Source organism: Eschrichtius robustus, chromosome 19 (genome assembly GCF_028021215.1).
Source record: "Eschrichtius robustus isolate mEscRob2 chromosome 19, mEscRob2.pri, whole genome shotgun sequence".
NCBI classification, from domain to species: Eukaryota; Metazoa; Chordata; class Mammalia; order Artiodactyla; family Eschrichtiidae; genus Eschrichtius; species Eschrichtius robustus.
Window position 1 is genome coordinate 55,900,185 of NC_090842.1, and position 21,897 is coordinate 55,922,081.

The 21,897-nt window shown below is 54.7% G+C and overlaps 2 protein-coding genes across 2 annotated transcripts; one reads left to right on the top strand and one right to left on the bottom strand.

The window, feature by feature from the left end:
* The first annotated feature begins 4,365 nt into the window (after positions 1-4,365).
* FAM98C (family with sequence similarity 98 member C) lies at positions 4,366-7,605 on the top strand. The gene is made up of 8 exons (XM_068528120.1): positions 4,366-4,460; positions 4,567-4,715; positions 4,795-4,929; positions 5,385-5,590; positions 5,827-5,904; positions 5,999-6,115; positions 6,525-6,692; positions 7,247-7,605. Exons 1-8 carry the CDS (start codon positions 4,396-4,398, stop codon positions 7,385-7,387), a joined length of 1,059 nt encoding a protein of 352 aa, XP_068384221.1. The 5' UTR covers positions 4,366-4,395; the 3' UTR covers positions 7,388-7,605.
* Positions 7,606-9,182: 1,577 nt separating this feature from the next.
* Positions 9,183-21,536, bottom strand: RASGRP4 (RAS guanyl releasing protein 4). Its single transcript, XM_068527760.1, has 17 exons — positions 21,514-21,536; positions 18,986-19,170; positions 18,450-18,568; positions 18,277-18,338; positions 17,520-17,651; positions 17,261-17,414; positions 16,001-16,174; positions 14,458-14,574; positions 13,334-13,609; positions 11,671-11,751; positions 11,487-11,591; positions 11,279-11,397; positions 11,024-11,168; positions 10,189-10,225; positions 9,952-10,086; positions 9,717-9,829; positions 9,183-9,239 (listed from the first exon to the last, which is right to left on the bottom strand). Exons 1-17 carry the CDS (start codon positions 21,534-21,536, stop codon positions 9,183-9,185), a joined length of 2,034 nt encoding a protein of 677 aa, XP_068383861.1.
* Positions 21,537-21,897: the final 361 nt, after the last annotated feature.

Genomic DNA, 21,897 nt, shown 5'->3' on the forward strand with positions numbered 1-21,897 from the left:
GCCTGTGTTCCCAGGAGCTTTCGATTTCATATACAGGACTCTGAGGTGCCTAGTCCCGCAGATGTAAGACTGGAGGCAACCAACACCTCAGGGCCCAAGACATTGGTCCCAGCCCCTCAGATAGCCCTCTTCCAATCTTCCTTGGACTTGCATTTCAAGCCCCAGGATGTCCTGGAATCTTTGGCTTCTTCGTACCCACAGATTCCCCAATCCACTAAAGGCTGGGAGCCCAGCTCCCACAAGATGGGATGTTCATGGCAACTCAGACCTCTGACCCCTTGCCCCTGAGTGACCCCAAGGTACTTTAGGAGCACTAGATCCAAGACCCCAAGGTGCCATTGACCCCCAAATTCAGGACTTAAGCCTACACAATATTGGGATTGTCCCTGACCCAAGACCTTGGTCCCTCCATACCAGAGACAGATCTGAGGCTCCCCGGGACCCTAGCACCTTCAGATCCCAGATTTCTTTGGACTCAAACCTCTCTAGCCTGATATTTCCCAGGCCCAGCCTGTGCATCCCCTGAGACCTGCTGCCCGTTGAATCCTGCCATCCATACGCCCCTGAAACCCCAAGTTCCCAGACACTGGAATTCTAGTCCCAAGGGCTCCAGCCCAAGCTCTAGTATCCCACAGAACTACCCCTTTACCCTACGGGGAAAAAAACATTTTGAGCTAATGTTCCTGGATTCCAGGACCACCCAAGAGCACCCCTGCTCCCATCTCTAGGACCCAGCATTGCTGTAGATGATTGTGCAGGCTGTTCATGAAGCAAAGGCACACAGCCAAGGTGGTGAGTGGGGCTGGCCATGCTGTGCCCTCAGAGGAAGGTGTGCATTGCACGAAGGCAACTAGATATGGCTCTACTGGCACAAAGGACACACGCGCACACACACACACACACACACACACACACACACACCAGCCTTGCAGACTCTCTTCCAAGCCCAACTTTGAGTCCTAGCCCTAGTCCAAGCCTTTTATGACCTGCCCCTCTGTTAACTTCTCTTCCATTTCAGAGTTGGGGGTTGTTTCAGAAAGTTTGAAAGCCTGGTTCATGGCCCATTGAGAGTCCTCTTCTGGGGAAGGGGGATTCCAAGGTCTCTTTCCCCTGAGTGGAATGGGACTTCTAGTGTACCACAGATCTGATGGCCTCCTGCATGGGGGGTGGGAATCACGGTCTTGGAGCAACACAATCTCATTGTTGTACGGGCTCGAGACCTGCATCTGGTCCCGAGCACCTTGAAATGTGCACTTACCTTTCCTCATTACCCAGACTTGGATAGCCTTGTGGGGGTTCAAGGGATAGGTCAAGGGGGCCAGAGGGATGGATCCTCCTGTCACTTCCTTTAAATTATTAACTATTTATTACATCCGGATCCTGTGAGATTCAGCTCTCTCAAGCAGACCCTGGGATGGGTGAGAGAAAAGGGGGGTGTCCCTCCCATCCCCACTCTGCCCAGCTCTCATCACTGTCAGACCCACCAGAGCTGAGGGCGGAGGGACTGGGGGCTGGGGCAGCCTGGGTCCCCATCCCCCTCTCTGTGCCTCGGTCTCCTCCCTTCCGTGGTGGGCGGGGAGAAGCTCCATTCTTAACCTACCTCGTTTTGGGGAGGGGTGGGACGGGGGACCAGAGTGCTGTAAGGTGCTGCGGGATCTGCGGATGAAGTGGGGGGCTGGGGGACGGTTCCCTGGCTCCCACCTCCCAGCACCGCCTCTCCCAGGTCTCCCAGTCCTGCTCCCTGCTGATACCCACCTCTGATCCATGATTACTCTTCATCACCCCTAAATCAGGGGTGCATGGAGGGATGACCCTGGGAGCCAGGAAGACCTCAGACCCTGGAGCCCCCAGGCCCAATTTCCCAGCTGCTTGCCCCTCAGATTGGATGCTTGGCCCCCATACTTGGGGGAAGCACCCCGACATTTATCTTCCTGATCTTGATTCTAAGCCAGTCTGTGACCTCAATGTTGTTATCAGGGCAGGCTGAAGTAGTGGGGGATGATGCGGGCCGAAGACCCAGCCTTGTCATCGGGGGAGGGGCATGAGATATCGGCTCCAAGAAATGTCTGTGACAAAGTCTCGGCCTGTGTTCTTTATTTGCATTGATGCACCCCATCCATTCACCTTCCTGAACCACCAGACCAGTCCCCTACCCAAATCCTCCTTTCCCCTTCCCATCCTTTAGTCCCAAGCAGACCCTCCAGCTGAATTTTATACCTCCAGTCACTCTACATTTATTGGACACCCTTTTTATTGGACACCCTAGGTGCTGGGGATAAAGCAATGAACAGAACAGACAAAAATTGGGGAATTCCCTGGCGGTCCAGTGGTTAGGACTTCACATCGCTTTCACTGCCAAGGGTGTACTTTCAATCCCTGGTTGGGAAACTAAGATCCCTCAAGCCACGAGGCCAGAACAGACAAAATCCTTTCCCACAAGGAACTTATGAGCCTTATAGTGAAGGAAACAACATGTTAGAAATGATACATACTATAAAGAAAAAATAAAGTGGAGATGGGGGATACAGGCAGTTGTAGCCGGGGTGGTCAGGGAGTCCCCACTAAGGAGCTGGCATTTGAATGAAGCCCTGAAGGAGGTGAGGGAGTCTTGTGGATGTCTGCAGGAAGAGCACTCCAGGTAAAGGGGACAGTTGTGCGAGGCCCTGAGGGAGGAGCACGCCTGGTAAGTCTGAGGGACATCAAGGGAGCTGGAGGGGGGGAAGCAAGGAGGAGGGTGCATAGGAGATGAAGGCTGAAAGGTGACAGGGAGAATCTGTGGGGCCTTGCAAGCTACCGCATGGACTTTTCTGCTCACCCGGAGTGAGGTGGAGCTACAGGAAGGCTCCAAGCATGGGAGGGATGTAACCTGACTCAGGTATTCATAGGTTCCCATTGGCTGCCTGGGGGGGGCAGATACGGGGAGGACGGGGCATGGAGACAGGGTGGAGGCTGCTGGGATGGTCCAGGGGAGACAGTGGTGCACAGGACGAGGGTGAGAGCAGTGGAGGTGGGGAGAAGTGGGCAAGATACTGGATCTGTTTTGATGGTCAAGTTCACCAATTTAGATATGGAGTACACTATAAAGAGTAGAGTCAAGGTTATGACTCCAAGGCTTTGGCCTGATCAATTTTTAGTATTTTATTAAGGTCAACAAATGCCCCCTGAGTACCCAGCCTTGGGGTACGCAGGACTATGGAGGAACCAGATTAAGGGTAGGCTCTGCCCGGGAGAAACAGGTTCTGGCCCTTTTCTTCCCTGAGGCTCTACTCCCAGTTCACTCCCACTCCCAGTAGAACTATAGAAACTACAGGAGACCAGGATAGAGTCGGAAAGAGAGTAAACCTAGAACAATAATTTTAACAACAGCTACAAAAACAAGAGCAGTAATAACAATAGTAATAGGTTAAATGGTTAAAAGCACGGACTTTGGAATCAGATCTGAATTTGGAGTCCTGGCACCACCATGCATTCACTCTCTCATGTGATTCATCCTCTCTGCATCACAGTTTTCTCTTCCATAATATAGAGATAAGATACTTAGCCCAGTAGCACACACGAAATGCTCAATATATGTTAGTCATTTTTAATTGAGTACCCCGTAGATGTCTGCTAAGCACTTACATACAGGACTCTAATCCTCACAAACAACTGTAAAATGTAGGCGTTATTACCCTCATTACACAGATGTGAAGAAATTTGGCAGGAACACAATGGTGGTGAATGGTGGAGTCAGATCCTAACCTTTGCCTGCAGACAAGATTGCACTCCTAGGGTGCAATCTCTTAATCACCATGGTATATTGCACCTGCTCCCTCTCTCCAAGGCTCAGGGGGGCAGAGGGGTGAAGGTCCAACGGACTAACTCGGGTGTGTGTGTGTGTGTGTGTGTGTGTGTGTGTGTGTGTGTGTATGTGTAGCTGGGATTCCTGGGTCCCTGACAGAATTCCAACTCTAAGTAGGAAACGAGGGAAAGAGTTTCTGTACTTGGAGAGAAGTTGGGAGAGCAACACTTGGTCAAAGTTGCTTTAAAAGCAGAGGGCGTTTGAGGGAGGCTGAGGAAAAGGAAGCCGAAGTTGCTTCTATGTCGCAGCAGTAGCGACACCGCTGGTCTGTCGCGACAGCCGGGATCCAGAACGCCCGCTTTGGATTTACATAGCCAGGGGGTTTTCCAGTGTCCTGACTGCTTACTCGAAGGGCGGCGCTCTAGTGCTCGGCTAGGGAGGCGAGCCCGGGGGCGGGTCCTGCCTCCTTCTGCACCAATTGAAATGACGAAGGACCTTAGCATGAAGATGCTGATTGGTCAGTTACGGGGGCTGGGTGCGCACGCCACTCCTGGGGCGGAGCTTCCCACCGACCGGCAGGGGGAGCGCGCGCCAGGCGAAGGGGCTACACTTTCATGGAGGGGGCGGAGGCGGAGGAGCGGGAGTGGGCCGCAGTGGCCCGGGACCTGCTGGCGCTGGGGTAAGGGGAGCGGGGTGTGGCTGGGGGTGCAGGAAGGGGCAGGTTTGCCCTCAGAAATTCCTACTAACCTCCCCCACCCCCTCCCGCTGCCTCGGCCGCGCCGCAGGTATGAGGGTTTTCCGGGGGCGGCGTCGCTGGGCAACTCGTGCCCAGACTTCAGGGCTCTGTGCGCGCGGCTGGCGGCGGAGCTGGCGACTCTGGGTGCCCTGGAGCGGCAGCGAGAGGAGGGCACGGAGGCGCTGAGCGCCGGCGACGGTACGCATGTAGCGGGAGGCTGGGAGTGTTGGAGCCATGGGTGGCGCCGCCACGCCCTGACATCTCCTGCCTCCGGCAGGTCCTGTTCCCGAGGAAGAATTCCTGCGACAGTTGGCCGGCCTGTTGCGGGAGTTGCACTGCCCTGACCGCGAGCTCTGCGGCGGGGACTGCGCCGCCTCGCTGCGGGAGTCCGGCGCGCGCCTGCGTCTGCTGCGTGAGCCGGGGGCTGGCCGGGATGCGGAAGGGGGCGAGGCTACAGCCTCGAGGGGGGCGGGCTCTGCGCGTTGAGGTGGAGCCAGGGATTCCCGAGGGGGCGTGGCCAGAATTTTGAGAGGAGCGAGAGGAGCGGACGGAGGTGGGTGGGGTCCGAACACTGGGCTAGGCTAAGGGCTCTGCGATGGGCAGGGTTAGTATTTTGATGGTGGGTCTTGAAGCTCACGTGGGTTGGGTTAGACGGAGCGGGACAGGAGGTTCCGAAGTGGGCAGGGTTTGAAATCTGCAGAGGGAGCTGGGTCTCGAAGTGAGTGGGGCTTACTCTGGAGGTAGAAGCAGGGTTCTAGGTGGGCGGAACTAGGAGGCGGGAGGTTTTGAAGCCGCTTGAACTTTTTGACCCCGGTAGGTGGGGTGGCAGCCCTCCTTGATTGCACTGCTCCTTTTCCCTACTTTTAGGCTTTCTCTGCTCAGAGGTCCAGGCTGCTCGCCTCCTCCGCCTGCAATCCCGTCTGGATCCCAGCCCTGAGCAGTCCGGTGTGGAGGGGGCAGAGGAGGGATCTGGCCTGGTCCAGGAAATGGTCCTTACTCTCCAAGCCCTGGGGCTGCCTAGACCCATGCCGGGGACCCCAGCCAGCCGGCTGCTTCGAGACGTGCATGCCAAGGTAGAGAGCTGGAGACCCCTCCGCACCCGGCTCACCTCACCCTCCTCGTAGGGGGGACAGCCCCCTCTTCAAAAGTGGCTCTGGGAGGAGTGCGCAGCCACGGATGTTTCCTAGAACTGTGACTGCCATTCTTCGTTCTATGGCCGGGGTCCTCAGGGTCGTGGGGAACTGGGGTCCACGGAGGAGTCTATCCGATCTCTGCCCAGTCAACCCCAGCCTCCTTCTTCTCTCATCAGATCGCGGAGCTGCTGCCTTCCCTGCCCGCAGGGTCCCTGCAGCCCCTCCTCAGCTACCCGCTGGATGCACCCAGATGGGTAAGGCTGTGTATGGCTGTATGTATGTGAACAGAGATGGGAGTGAGGGTCCCCCTGGCATGACCCCAGGCATGACTGAGACCTTTATCCCCAGGAAGCATTGGAGTCTCTGTCCCAAAGCCTGCGAGATCAGTACTGCTGCCGCCGCTGCCTCCTCCTCAAGCGCCTGGACCTCACAACATCTGCTTTCCACTGGAGTGATCGGGCAGAGGTGTGGGCAGAAGACCTAGGCAGGAGCAGTTGTGAGGGCTGCAGCTGCAGGGAGGAGAAATGAGGGCCAGGGATATGACCCTCTTGCTGGTTCGAAGGCCCAGGACATTTTAGAATCTTGTGAGGTTTTGGGGTCTGGAATCTCAGGGCCCCCAGGGCATTCTAGAATTCCCTGGTCTGAGCTGGGAGTGTATTTAGAGCAATACTCCTTATTAAAAGATGTGGGAAGCGCACAACATTGTAAATCAACTATACTTCGATAAAGCAAACAAAAAACGTAATGAAATATTAAAAAAGAAAAAAGATGTGGGAAGTGAGGCCCTGAGTCGGGAAGAGATGCTTTCAAGATTACAGATCCCATCTGGGGAGGTCTCGTGGGCACGTTCTCCATGTCTACCCCTACCCACTAGGCCCAAGGAGAGGCCATGAAGGCAGTGCTGATCCCAATTCGAGAGTCTCTGACCCCAGAATCGGATGTCTCCATTGCACACGTCCTGGCTGCTCGAGCTGACCTGTCACGCCTTGTCCCAGCCACCAGCAAGACTGCCCGCCGCGGGACCTGCTGTGCTATCCACAAGGTGAACACCTGGGGATGGGGGAGGGCCCCAGCATCCTTGGCCTTCAAACTGGCCCTTTAGCCTTTGCTTGTACAAACCTTGTCCTCTTCTGCCTGGGCTCCTGCTCTCGCCTTCTCCTTGGGTTCCTGGCCTCTGGACTCACGACCTCTAATCTGCCCCCTCCACATGGCAGTTAGAAGGATGTTTCTAACTCAAACATCTGACCATGTCCCTCCCTAGCTCAAAACCCTTCTATGGCTCCCCAGTGCCTTCAGAACAAAGTCCACCTATTTACTGAGCCCCTGCCCACCTCTCCTGCTTTGGCTTAGAATCCTCTCCCACCACTCACCCTGTCTGTTGTATTGGGTTTTAACCATTTTTAAAGCAAAACTACCCTCTGTTCAAATGATTACGTATTTAGCCTGCATTGGGAGTAAGGAGTGTTAACCACTGGGCCACCAAGGAAGTCCCAACATCTGCCCTTCCTTTTTCAACCTCATGCTGTTCTCTTGGCTCTCTAGCCCCCTTGTCCAAGATATTTTCTTCTCTGCAACTCAAGTCTAATCACCTCTCAGGTGCTTATGGGCAGCGTTCCAGACCGGGGGGGCCGCCCAAATGAGCTGGAGGCTCCCATGCCCAGCTGGCAGAACAGAAGAGAGGACAGAGGCGGGCGGAAGGCAGGCCGCCAGTGCTGGGGCCGCAAGAAGAAGAAGTAAAGGGGGACTGGTGGTTGGGGGAGGGGTCCTTCATGAGATGCTGACGTTGATAATCTCTGAGGAGTCACTGTGAGGGTTTCTCTTGGCACCTGGCACCCCAGCCCCATATCCCCTGTTCCTGAGGTCCCAAATGTCCTCCCCCCGCCCCATCTACCATTAAACACCAAGGACCATGTTCTCTGGAAAATAAATTTAATTAATTTATTTATTTTTAAAAATTTATTTATTTATTTTTGGCTGTGTTAGGTCTTTGTTGCTGCGCGTGGCCTTCTCACTGCGGTGGCTTCTCTTATTGCAGAGCATGGGCTCTAGGTGCACAGGCTTCAGTAGTTGTGGCACTCGGGCCCAGTAGTTGTGGCTCGTGGGCTCTAGAGTGCAGGCTCAATAGTTGTGGCGCGTGGGCTTAGTTGCTCCCGCGGCATGTGGGATCTTCCCAGATCAGGGATCGAACCCATGTCCCCTGCATTGGCAGGAGGATTCTTAACCACTGCGCCACCAGGGAAGTCCTAAACTTAATTTATGACAGCCCTAGGACCTATCTCTGTGGGGGCCAGGTCAGGGGTGCTCAGGTTTGAGGAAAGGTAGGGGGTCTCTGTCCCCTGGGTCTGAACAGGCCCCTGCTGCTCTGACCCTTAAAGCACTTTTCTCTTCAGCAACATCCTTCCCTCCCAATGGGCATGGGGGAGGAGACATGCAGGCATTGGGCAAACATCTGTCAGGTACCCACCATGTGCCAGCCCTGTGCTAGGCATTGGGGATACAGATAATAATAACCCCTGGTCTCCCGGAGCTGACCTTTCTGGTGAGGAAGGGCAGAGAAGAAAGTTTAGTTTGTCAGGTGGGGAAAGGGCTTTGGAGAGAAATAAAGCAGGAAGGCAGGATTGGGACCATGGCGGGATTGCACCTTTATGCATGATCAGGGGAGGCCTCACTGAGAAGGTGGTACTTGAGCTAAGTCCCAAAGAGGAAGCCATGTGGACCTCTGGGGAAGAGCCTTCCCTTCCTGGCAGAGGGAGTGGCCAGTGCAAAGGTCCTGAGGTAGGAGTATTTTGGGGCATGATCAGGGACCATCGGAGGCCAGTGTAGCTGAAGCAGGATGAGTGAGGGGGTGAGTGGTGGGAGGGGAGGTCGGAGAGGTGATGGGGGCAGCTCATGCTGGGTGGGCCACAGTGAGAACTCTGGCTTTTCCCCTGAGTGAGATGAAGCCATGGGAGGGCTCTGAGCAGAGGAGGGATGTGATTGGACTCAGGTGTTCAAAGGCTCCCTCCCTGTTCCACCCTTTCTCTGGCCTTCTGTCCCATCTCTGGAACTCCAGAGTTTGGAACTTTACCCACCCTGTACCGTCTCCCTCCTGACCCATGCTGACATCAGTGTAGCATATTGGTCAGTAGCTTCCATTTTAGAGGCAGGCAAACCTGGGTGTGAGTCCTGTCTCCAGCACTTAGGAGTTCTGCCACCTTGAGTGAGCAGTTTAACTTCAGTGAGCCTGTTTCCTCATCTGTAAAATGGAGATTTAAGGAGGTGGCGAGATGATACCTAGGTCTAAATGCATCCAACACAGAGCTGCACAGATATTAAATGCAAGAAAAGGGAGTACGATTAATAGCCACTCTGATGCAAAAGAAGAAAGTAACTTTCTTTCGGAGTAAGAGACGACAGATGCTTCAACAAAGGCAGTGTGGATGGGAAGGAGGCGATGCCTTTGGGGGTTCTGCTGGAGGCCTGGAGGCCGAATAACAGGACTCGAGACTGACTCTGGTGGAGGGAGTGGGGAGAGAGCAGACCAAGGCAACGTCTAGGAACTCAGCTTGGAGGACTGGGTGGGTGATGGGGCCGTCGCTGGCAGAGGGACCTGGAAGGAGGAAGACACTGGGTGACGTGGGGAGTGTACGACGTCCAGGGGATGGTTCACTGCAGGGGGAGAGCCTCACCCAGACTTGTTAAAGTGGATGGATGAATGTCCCCTCTGGATTTTCTTTTAGCTCAATCTGAGAGTCCCCACTTTTGAATCGTGGCATTTATTCCACTATTAGTGTCTGATATATTTGGCCTTATTCTAGCCATCTTATAGTTGTCTTTCTTTTTTTCTTCCTAAACTCCCTTTTCTTTTGTACTAGTGGTTACCCCTTCCCCTCCCTACAACATACTGTAATTTCTATTTTTCTATCAACATTAAAAATTAACCACTATCTATGCCCTCCTACCCAAGCAATTGAGGACTTTTGCATATTTTAACTTTCCTATGCTTCCCCAAATCTGTCTGGGTTCCCCCAGGCAAATAGGCTGGTCTCCCTGTATCCAGTTGTGGGTATGGGCAGCTCCTCCTCACCGTCTCTGGTTCCCAGGAGGGATGTGAGGGCTCTGTCTGGGTCCAAGCATGGCAAACGTGCCACCCGGTCTCAGGTTCCAGGGATAGCGTGTAGGAGAGATTGTCCTCAGAGCCTGTTCATGGGCGTGTGGATGGGAGGGATGTGGGTACGGTAGGAAAGACCTCATGACCTTGGAGTTAATCTCCATCCATCCACCAGGCCCCCTTCCCAGGACTGCTACACCCTGGGTCTTACCACAGCCGGCATGGGGAACTGGTGTGGGTGGGACAGGGGCTTCTGGGGGGCTCACGTCGCCCTTGGCCCCTGGCCTCTTCTTACACTCCACCTTCACTTGGTCTCTGCAGTGTTTGTGGCAACACAGCCCACAGTCTGGGGGAAATTCAGAGGTTAGTGCCAGAGGCCCAGTCTGTGTCCTCTATTCTTCCAGCCCGCGGGTCCTGGATTCCCTCCCCCTACCCATGCCCCGCTCACCCCGACAGCGGTAGCCTTGCTTGGTGACACCCCAAAGCTGGGAAGAGAAAGCAGAATAGGTTACCTAGGCTAGGGGAAGGAGGGCTGTGATTGGGGTGGGGCTGGGGTCTGTCTGGAGGAAACAATTCAGGTTTTGGAAGTTTTCAAGGCTAGAGGCTTATGTGGGATCTGGGAGACTAAAGGAATTAGGAGGTTATCTCAGGTTTGGAAAGTCATCTGTGATATGAGAATTGGACAAAATTTGGAATTAATAAAGCATAAATTCTATGGGCAGGGATTGTGTCTGTTCTGTTTCCTCCTGTGCTCCCACCCACCCAGAGCCTATAACTGTGCCTGGCACACACAGCAGGTGCCCAGTATATATTTATGAATGAAAAAGTAAATTTGGAAAGTAATCCAAGGTTTGTGAATTGCTCTTGGTTTGAGATTGAGAGATTTGTCCATTATACAGAGTTTGAGGATACCCTGAATTTGGAAATTATCCAGGGTTTGAATTATCTGGGGTCTAGAGACTTGGAGATTGATTCTGCTTGGAGATAATCTACTCGTGTTTGTAGATTCTCCAGGGTTTGGCAATTATCCAGGATGGGGATTGTCTGGGAATCGAGCATTATCTAGACTTCAGAATTATCCAAGATGTAGGGAATATCCATTGTTTAGGGTTGCTGTGAAATATGGGGATTATTTGAGGCTAGAGGATTTTCTGGAATTTGGGGATTATCCGGGGCTTGGGGAATGTGAGCGCTCCAGGGCAGGGCTGGCTTTTCCAGCCCAGGCTGTGAGGAGTTAGGGCGCTCCAGGGGTCCCTCAGGGTGACAGCGGGCGGAGTGCTCACGAAGCCACTGCAGCTGCCACAGAAGGTGGGCTTGCGGAAGGTGACCTCCTGGAAGGTGTGCAGGAAGGCCAGGCCCAGCTTGGAGCAGATGGCGCTGGCCTGGAGCAGGTACCCTGTCAGCTCCTCTCGGCTGAAGGAGCCACTCCTGGGGGAGAGACTGCACTTCAGCAGGACTGGCCCCTTTCTCCCAGACCCAGGAGTCCTGGATACCCCAGGTCCTCGTCTTAAGGGAACCCAGGAGTCGGGAGCACCTACCCCTGGCGGGGGGGTGGGTGAAGCCCGCGGCAGGCGAAGGGGAAGTTGCCTGAGAGTCGCTCAAAGTCCTCCTGAGAGATGGTGCCTCGGCCTTCAGGGTCATAGTTCTTGAACACAGACTTCGGAGGAGCATGGGAAGGGGAGAGTAAGGCCGAGTCAGGGGCCCCACGGGCTTAGATCCCTCCTCCCGCCCAGGGCTCCTCCTCACCTCCACCAGCTGCTCCACATGCCGACCCAGCGTGACCCTGTCGGGCTTGGGCGTCACGCCAGGGGCCCACTCCACCACCAGGGGCACCCTGAAGGGGGAGGGTGGCTGGGGCAGGGACAGAGGGTCACAGTTAGTCATTGCAGAGGCTTGGGCTGGAGGTCAGAGGTCAGGGCTGGGGTCTCACCAGACTCTTGGGACAGCGGGGCTCCCGGGCGTAAGAAAGCTCATAGATCTCGTCCTCCGTGTGGAAGAGATCCAGGGAAAGCTGGAGGATGGGCAGGGCGTTACGGACCCTCCTTGTCTCTATCCTCCTACCTACAGCCCATGCCTGCCTGGACCCCCAATCTCCTCCTCTTTCCAAAGCCCCTCTTCCCTGGGACCCCCATGGTCCCCTCTCCCACTGAGCCTCCCTTCGCTCTGCACACCGCCGGTCCCCTAGACCAGAAACACCATCTTGTCATTGAGGCTCTTTTGATCCTATTTAAAATTGCAAACCCCTGTCACTTTCCATGCCTGTTTCTGCTTTAATTTTCTCTATAGCACTTATTATCTAAAAGACCATATGATTTACTTATTTACTTTTTTCACTGGCTATCTCCCCCACTAGGAAGTCAGCCCCACAAGACAGCAATTTTTTTCTGATGTTGCACACTGCTGTGAGCCTAACTGTCTAAAGTAGTGCATGGCTCACAGCAGATGCTCAATAAATATTTGGGCTGATGGCCTCTTAGAGTCAGCATAGCAGAGCAGCTTAGGCACCAGTCATCCTAAGGCAGGACCAGCTTCACAGGCAGGCCCCACACTTAGAGGGGCCTCCACTTCATTTAATGCCCTGCTGTCACCATCTTGAAATTCTTAATAATTTCAAACAAGGAGCCCCACATTTTCAATTTGCAGGTGGTCCTGTCCTAGGATCTGAAAGTCAGCTTTTCAGTCTTAGACTACCTGGTCCTCAGAATCCCAGTCTCTCTCAATTTATAGCTCTTTAGAATGAAATATATATATCTCTACCTCTCTATCTCTATTATCTATCTATCTATCTATCTATCTATCATCTATCTACCTATCTATCCATCTATGTAAAATAAAATATAGCCAGAATCGCACACTTGCAGTCTTAGGACATAGTGTGATAGTTAATACATGTTCTGAAGCTGGCCTGCTGTGGGACAGGGGGCAAGTGACCTCACCTCTGTGGGTCTCAGTTTCTCAGTCTGTAGAATGGACACAATAAGGATCCCCTCCTCGTAGGGTTGTGAGGATGGAATGAAGCGCTCTCTGGGGACTGTTTAATATGGTGCCTGGCACATAATAAGTGGTCAATAAATGTTATTAGCTTTTTGCTTAGATTCCTGGATATGATAAAACTTGGAATTTTGGACTAGTGGCATGAGAAGCTCAGAACCTTGGAGTTCAGGAGTGCAAAAGCCCAAAGCAATTCTGGAGCTCAGATCAATGGATACTTGAGTTGCTGGGGGAACTGGGGGAAAAGTGCATTACTTGTATAGAGCTCACTGTGTTCCAGATACTATTTTAAGTACTTTATGTGAATTATATGAATTATATTACTGATTCTTTTCAACCACTCTCTGAAGTAGGTCCTATTCGTATTCCCATTTTGTAGTTAAGGAAACTGAGGCTGAGGGGTTAAGTGACTTGCCCAAGACCACACAGAAAAAAACAAAAACAAAAACAAAATCACCCTAGAAGCTCTGGCTTCAAAGCCCATGCATTCCAGCGCTATTCTACTGTTCTATCCTGACCCTCACCCACCCAAGACCCTAAATCTCAGTACCCCGCAGGTGCAGCCTCTGGGAGCTCAGCCTGGGCAGCTCAGGGCAGCTCACCGTGAGCAGATGCAGTAGGTCCTCATTGGCACTGCAGGGGGGGTGTTGCCTCTGGAGGGTTGCCAGCTCCTGCAGCCGCAGGTAGAGGCTGTTGAGCTTGGGTAGGTGCAGGCGGCCGTCAGGCAACCTGTCAGGCTGGGCCTCATGCAGGGACACCAGATCCTTGAGATGCACACCCAGTACAGGCAGCCGGAAGCCGGTGCAGCCAGCCCAGGTGCGGCGGTAACAGGCGTAGTTGTTGTGGGCAGCAAGGAGCTTAGTCAGCTCCAGCAGGGCCTGTGTGGGAGGGGCATGTTTTTTTGGAGGGGGGAGCGGCATGTAATCGGGGAGGCCAGTTCTGTTCCCCTAGCTCCTTGAAGGGGAGTACCTAGCAGCGTCCTGTGTGGCTCTGGACCCCCCCCCCCAGGGGCCCAATGGCATTTTGGACCTCTCCCCAAGCCCCTCCATGTCCCACATTGGCTTCAGCATCTCCCCAGACTGCTCTTCCACTTGGGCCCCCATCTCAGAAAGGCCCCACTATCTCCCATTCCCCAGGCTAGAGTGATTTTTCAAAAACCCAAATCTGATCATGGGTGCTCTCAGCATTCCCAAACGCTTTCTAGCTCCCCACTGCCCTCTAGATAAAGCCCAGACACCTTAGTTGAGCTTGCAAAAGGCTCAACAGGATCTCCCCCTGCCCCTGCCCCTGCCCCGGCATCTCCAGCCCAATATCCTGCCACATCCTGACCTCAGCCACACACCAGACTCATGAATGATTCACTCTCCTTAGACACTTTCAGGACACCCCCAACCCATGCTCCTCCCATGGGTGGCCCAAATGTTGGCATTCCTGGGGGCATCATTTCACTCCCCACCTGGACTGCCAGTTCTCTGCTAGCATCTCTTATCTGTCTCCCTCCAGTCCTGCTCAGGACCAGACACATAGTAGAGAGAGGTCAGCACCATGGATGAGGAGGGAGGAAGAATGACAGAGGACAAAGCCTGGGGGTCTGTCGGATTTGGAGGAGCAAAAGGTCTCTGGGTGGCTCCAGGTCCCCTGGGAAGGGATGGAGGGGGCTGGGGAAAAGTGTGTGGGTTCAGGATAATTGACCACTGGAACTTTGGGGAGGGCAGTGGGACTTCACCTTGGTGCTGTCAGGGCTCAGGTGGGTGTAGGAGTCCTTGAGTCTGGAGATGGCGCTATGACACAGGCCCCCAGTGACTGCCATCAGCGTGTTGAAATTCTGCAGCTGGAGGAGCCTCTAGGAAGGGAGGGTGATGCAGAAGTGGTGGGTACCACATGGAGGACAGGCAAATTGGGGGTTCAAATGACAGCATCCCCATTGAGTTGGGGTGTCAGGCATGTGTGGGGATGGGCCACTGCAGGCATCAGATAGGTGAGATGTGTCAGGCAGGAGTGGGCCACAAGCAGGTATATGGGCATCACACACAGATGTGTGTGGTCTGGCAGATGATAGACTGGCAGATGATAGACTAAAGTGAGGTCAGATAAAAGTGGGGGGAGTCAGGGACTTCCCTGGCAGTCCAGTGGTTAGGACTCAGCGTGTACTTCCACTGCCGGGACATGAGCTGGAGCTCTGGTGGGACAACTATTATCCCGCATGCCACGTGGTATGGCCAAAAAAAAAAAAAAAAAAGTGGGGGGAGTCAGGCAAGTATGGGGTGTTGGACGGGTTTGGGGACTCAACAGGTCTGTGTCAGCCAGGTGTGGAGGATTCAGACAGATGTTAGGGTGTCAGACAACTAGGCGGCCTCTGCATTGGGAGTCAGCCAGGTGAGGGGAGACCAGAAGGCCTGGGTTCTGGGCAGGAGTTGGGAGCTGGGCAGAGGTGAAATCGTCCAGAGTGATACAGAGGGGTCAGGTAGATATGAGAGACAGGTGTGGGGTCAGCCCTCCCCTTTCTCAGGTTTGAAGAGCGGAGGTTGCTGGGGAAGAAGGTGGGGCCAGGGAGGAATGGAAGACGCTCAGACCGGGGAGACCCCATGTAGATGCCGGAACACCCTGGTCTGTCGGGCCGGACAGGGGAAGCAAGGAGATGGAAGACGCCAGAGGCAGGGCGTGATCTGCGAGGAAGTACGCAAAGGGGCGTGGCCACGCTGGGGGAAGGAGGGCTTCCCTTTTCTCCAGAAGGGAGGGAACATAGCTGGAAAGGAGGGGGAAGGGGGAGGGAGAAGGGGGAGGGGGAAAGGAGAGGGGAAAAGGGGGAGGGGGGAAGGGAAAGGGGGGAAGGTGAAGAGAAAGGGCGGGCCAAGGGAGACCTGAAGTGATGGGGACGGATGCTGTCACTGTCCTAAAGGGACAGCTGGGGCCTAGGGACCGGGGTAGGGATGACGCAAAGGTGCGGGCAAGAAAGAGTCTCCTCTTTCATTGCCCTGCGGACAGAATATTCGGGCATTGGGCTTGTGAGAGGGGTCAGGAGGAACGTCGTCAACTGCCACGTCTGGGACCAAGGAGTGGGGCCAGGGCGGGTTGGACGTGGTGAAATCAAGGCCAGGGAAGAAGTGCCGTCACAGTCCCGGGTTAGAACGACAGGACTGAGGCCGCGGGGACGCGGCCAGGGTGGGGCGTGATGCGTTCGGGAGGGGCCACGAGATGGTGACGTCACCGTCCGGGAGCCCCGCGGGGCAGGTGCTCAGAAAGTGTGCAGAGCGGCGGGGGGACCTCACCTGTGCCACGTGGATGAACTTGTCCAGCACCTGCCCGCGCTGTGCAGGCCCGGGACGGCTCAGCACCATGACCTGCACCCAGCGGGACACGCTGTTGCTGAGACCTACGGATCCCTCCAGGGCCGGACAGCCCCGCACGGAGCCCTGCAAAACGTAGCCCCGCAGGTCCTGGGGCTGGGGGTGAGGTGGGTGTCAGGGTGGGCCCTCGCGCTCAGGCCCTGCCCCTCACACGCCATCCCCAAGCAGTCACGACCTCTGATGTCCTAGCTCAGCCATCACATGTCCCTGAGGTCACCATGGCCCTCTCCCATCTGAGGAGAAATGTTTAAAGAAAGTTGGGTACTATTCTGAGCCCTTCCTCATAGCCTCACAACAAGTCTATGAAGTGAATACTATATTATTCCCATTTTAGAGATGAGGTCATTGAGGCACAGAGAGGCTAAGTAATTTGCCCAGGGTCACACAGGCCCGAGTCAGGGTGGGAACCCAGTCTATTGCTCTTAACTGTATACCTGACTGGTATATAGTCAGCAAAGGGAAGGGTGGTGAAGAGGACACGAAACTAACTTCTATTTGTTCTGCTCAAGGAGTCAACATTACATACCCACATCCACTGCACTGTGTGTGTGTGTATGTGTACAATCAGGAAAGTTTCCCATTAAGGAACCAGATCCCCAAGTACCCTCAAAACGATGATGGCAAGATGGCAATAGCTAAACACATATATAGGTTGAAGCATTTGAAATTACCATTTGGGTAGGTAAAATATGTCAAAATATGGCAATTTCAAATGGTTCAACTATATAGCATTTACTCTGGACCAGGCGCTGATCTTTTGAGGCAGGAACTAAGTCCCCCTTTTGCAGGTAACGGGCTGAGGCACAGTGAATTTAAATGCTTCTCAAATAAATGAACAATTAATAAAATATTTTGAGCACTGACTATGTGCCAGGCACTGTGACGAGCATTTTTAAATGGACATATTAATTTCCCCAACCAGCCAATGAAATATTATGACCTCCTTTTTACACATGAGAAAGCTGAATCCCAGAGAGGTTGAGAAACTAGTTCAAAGTTACACAGGTAGGAAGGGGCTGATGGGATTTGAACCGGGGGCTCTGTGCTCAGCCAGCTTAACTCATTTTCCTGGACCCTCTAGCACCCAAGTTTGACAGTTTGGGTCCTCTCAGTCCTGCCTGGCCCCAGCCAGGCCTCACCCCACCCCAAGCCCTCCCCAGCTGGGAGGAGGGGCGTCCTTACCGTGATAGCCTGGAAGGACCGGAACTCCAGGTAAGTGAGGTGCTCTGCCAGCTCCTCAGTCTCCAGGTGGTCGAAAAGCAAGGACACTTTGCGCTTTTTGCCCAGGCCTGGGCTGCTTATGGGGGGAGGGGGGCCAGGGCCACCGGGGCTCAGCCTGGGGGCAAAGAGAGGCAGGGGGAGGAGCTGGGGTGGAGGGTGTGGGAGTGTGGAGGGAGAAGGCAGAGTGGGGGTGGGAGGGAAGGGGAAGGGACTGACTCACAGGTTGGCAGAGTCTCCCAGGCTCCGCTGGGTTGCGTTACCCTCCTGTTCCACAGTGGCCCAGAAGCGACCTATAACCTCTTCTAACTGGGGCTCCTGATGCACTGTCTCAGGGTGTTGGGTCAGCCAGTACCTGAGGGTGGTTTAGAGATGGTGGAGTGAGGCTGGGGGTGAGGCAGGTCTCTGAAAGGGGTCTCTTGGGCTGAGGGATCTCTAGGTGCTGGGCTTGGGGGTGTCTCTAAATGTGTGCAGGGGGTCTCTGGAAGGCCAGGGTTCAGAGAGACACCAGGCTGGGAGGATCTCTGGGAGTAGGACTGGGGGCCTCTTAACACAGGCTGAGGGATCTATGGCAGATAGACTGGGGAATCTCTTGGAAGTGGGATGGCTAGGAAGCAGGGTAGTGGGGATGGGTCTCAGGAACTAGGTTGGGGGCCTCTAGGGGTGAGATTTTGGGGGAACAGAGTGAGGGGGTCTTAGAAACTAGGCTGGGGTATATGGGAGGTCGGGGTTTTAGGAATCTGAGCTGGACGTCTTGGGGTACCAGCTGGGAGAGGGTCCATAGGATCTGGTCAGGGGTCTCTAAGAGGTGAGGGTTCAAAGGAAGAGAACTGGGAGGTTTTAGGGACCAAGCCAGGGGATTCTCAGAGTGGGATTTGCAGGAGCAGGACTGGGTAGTCTCTGGGAAGTGTTTTTTTTTGGGGGGGGCAGTAGGGTGAGGATATTGGGTCATGGGAGTGTAGGTCTTGGCCCAGGCTTACCTGACCAGGTGACAGATCTGCAGCCTCCTCAGCTCCTGTGTGCTCCCTGTGGCCTCCTGGTACTTAAGTTCCGGTCAAGGCTCTGTTATCCAGCATCTCAGACCTGCCTGCTCACCCCGTCCCCACCAGGCTCTCTCATCTCTGCCCTCCGCCCTCCACCCACTGCTCATGGCCCCGGGAGGATATAAGGTCAGCAGACGGGCAGCAAGGTGGGCAGAAGGCAGCACCCAGCTGTGCATGGCAAGTACCATGTTGAGAATGTGGTCCCCATGGCGCAGGCTGCCAGCCGAGTCTGAAGGCAGGAGAAGGGGACACTGTGTCAGAATGGCCCCTGGGCAATGGACTGCAGAGCTTCCAGAGCTGGTTGGACAGCCTGGTTCAAACCCCAGCTCTACCAGTGACTCCATGTATGAACTTGGGCGAACAACCTGGCCTCCTTGCGCTCCAGTTTCCTTGTCTGTACTGTGCATGGGCCAGCATCGTGCCTGGCAAGTCATACTGAAGATGGAAATAGCATCAGACCTCCTCCCCCCGCAGCTCAGGAAAAAGAAACGCAGGTAGGTGTCTCTCTTATTCCTACTGTAGTGATTGAGATTCATTCCACGTACTCCTGCTTCTATTTTATACCCCTCAAGTTGAGCCCAGAGAGAGGTGGGTGCTTGGCCCAACCTCAGGACTGGGGAGGCTGGCCAGGGGAGGGGACACTCACCGAAAGACTGAATGCATTTCTCCAGCAGGTCATCTTCGCTGCAGCCGCCCTCATTCAGCATGCCCAGAGCCATGGAAGCCATGACCTTGCTGATTTCCCGGGGGCTGGGGCACGTCTTGTGGCGGCGGGCCTGTCGGGGCCGGCCCCGTCCCCCTGTCTTCCCCGGGCATTCCTGGTGGGACTTCCTGTGGACACATTCCCTGGGGAATCATGGGAGCCCCTTCCTTGAGGCAGACCCCCAGAATTCTTCTTGACCCCAAAGCCCCAAGGCATCCTAAAGGCAAGGTCCTAGCATTAGTCCTGACCTACCGTGGTTCCATAGGAGAAAACCCCAGGAGTAGTCCAAATCATGGGAGCCTTCTCCTACAGGTAAACTCCAAGGGTCACGCCTGTCCTCTTCAGGGAATCAGGGGGGAAAACCCTAGGACTACCCTGAACCCCCGCCCCCAGCGAATCATGGGAGAAGACCCCCAGGACTACTTAGGACCCTCCAGGAATCATAAGAACTCTCTCCTCCAGGCATTGTCCCCCAATTCCCCTTGACTGTAGGGTCCCAAGACATCATGGGAGAGACTTCCTGTTGGCAGACGGGTTACTCCTGACCTCCCAGGGAATCATAGGAGAAGACCCCAGAATTATTCTTGTGCTCCCCAGGGGGAATCATGGGAGGTTCTGCCTTCAGGGACACTCCTCAGAATTCCCCTTTGCTTTCCAACACCCACCCCCTCCTCCCCCCAGCCCTCATGAGAGAAGCAGACCCCTGAGATTCCATCTCTCCCTCCTCCCCCACCTTGACTGCAACTAAGGTGACACACCCCTCCCCCAAGCCAGCCTTTCGGTGGGACTGGAGTCTTAGCTGCAAGCCTGGGTCCCTAGATTTGGAGCCTGGAGAGAAGATATAGGTGCAAAGTAGCCTCGCCAGAGCCCTTCAGAGCTGGGCGCGGTCCCAGGGGCTGAGGCAGCTTCAAGGAAAGTTTAAAAATAACCCTCACTCTGCCCTGTGCCTCCCCAAGGCTCTTGTTCCAGTTGGGGAAAGAGGGTAATGGAGAGACAGGGATGGTGGAGGAAGGAGGGAGCAGAATCCAGGCAGAAGGCCTTGGCTTCCACAAGAGTCAGACAAAACTGGGTTGGAGGAATTTATGCTGGCTGTGAGACTTTGTGTTAATCACATAATTTCTTTGGACCTCAGTTTCCTCATGTGAAAAATGAGAGTCGTCTTTGGACCTTCCCCAAGAATTTATTATGAACGTTCAATGCCTTGCTCTTCAAAAGTGCTAAATAAGGGATTTAGTTTGCTTAGGCTCTTAAGTGGCCAGAGGTGAGAAAGTTAAATATGAGATGCAGAGAGAGAATGTGGTGGAGCAAACTAGAAACAAGGCATGGGGAATGGGGGTGAAACCAGAAATCGGGAGACCCCCATAACAAAGGCACTGCCATGTCCCTGGTGCATCATAAAGGCTCGGTAATCAGTATTGAATGTTGCCGAGTAACAGCTGGCATTACTGAGCACTGAATGTGTACCGGGCAGAGGGTTGAGCATCTATCTAGTTTAGGGGTTCCCAAAGCATGGTCCCCAACCAATCTCAACAGCATCACCTGGGAACCTGAGAGAAATACAAAGTCTTAGGCCCCACCCCAGACCTACAGAATCGGACACCTTGAAGGTGGGCCCAGCAGCCTGTGTTTTAGAAGCCCTCCAGGTGGTCCTGATGTGTGCCCAAGCTTGAGAACCACAGGTCTAGACTGTACCACCGAGGACTCATGCGTCCCTCCGAGGAGGGACTATGATTATTCTATTGACACAAGAAACTGAGGCACAGAGAGGGTAAGTGACTTACCTAAGGTCACACAGCCAGAAAATGAGGCAGCCAGGTCTCCACCATTAAACTCCTGGAGATTATAGGGAGGGGACCCTCTGCCTATCAAAGACATGCTGGGGGAGGCAGAAGAAGCTGCCTAGGCTATGGACCCAGCCACCACGGTCCCTGTGAGGACAGGAGGGCAGGTGAAAGGAAGCCGATTCCAGAACCTGCTGGCATAGCCAGCTGCTAGGCCCTTACCTTCGGACTCTCTGCCCCCTGCAGCGTCTGGAGCAGCCAGGAGTTGCTTAAGAGGCCCGGGAGCCGCCTTGCCCTGCGTCACACTCCCCTCCCCTGGGGCAGGGCCCTGCAGGAGTCTGGAGTTTCCAGTTCTGGGGGCAGCCAAGAAGACCCCAGGGAGGACAGAGACACCCAGCCTACGGAATTAGGATGGGGGCGTGAAGGGTGCGGGGAGAATGGGATCAGAGCAGCTCAAATTCCAGAAGAGCAAGGATAAGACACAGACGCCCAAGCAAACAGCCCCAGCCTGAGCTGGCTCTGGACTCCCTGAAGCATCTTTCCACCTGGCGCCCCCAGCTCCTGCTGCTGCCCCGAGAGTAGCCCGACACCCTATGCCCCTCGTTAGAAGCTCCCCAGACTTCCCATGCAGCCCAAGCGAGACCCAGGGGCTTAGGGCGCTCCTGGTCTCTTGGAGAAGGGTCCCCTCACCTCTTGCTGTCTTTCCTGTTCATGCTTCCTTGAGGGGAAGGGGTCTTTTAAGAGTGTGGCTCAGCTCCTCCCCCCTCACCGATGCTCCAGCTTCTTAGCCCCTAGGGAGCTGGGGCCTCCTCGGTGCTTGGGAAGGAAAGAGGAACTGCCCCTCCCCACCCAGCCCCAGGCCAGGGGGAAGGAAGAGGCTGGGGAGAGACCAAAGGTCCCTCCTCCCCCCACATGGGGATCCCTTCAAGCTGAGGTTTCCGGTGCTGCCGGCCCCCACCCCCAATCACCCAGCGGGCTCTCTCTATCTCCCGCATCTTTTGGTCTCCAGACCCGTGATTCTCTGTTCTGTCACTGTCAAGCTTCAATAAGAGCAGTTTTTTAAAAAAAGTATGC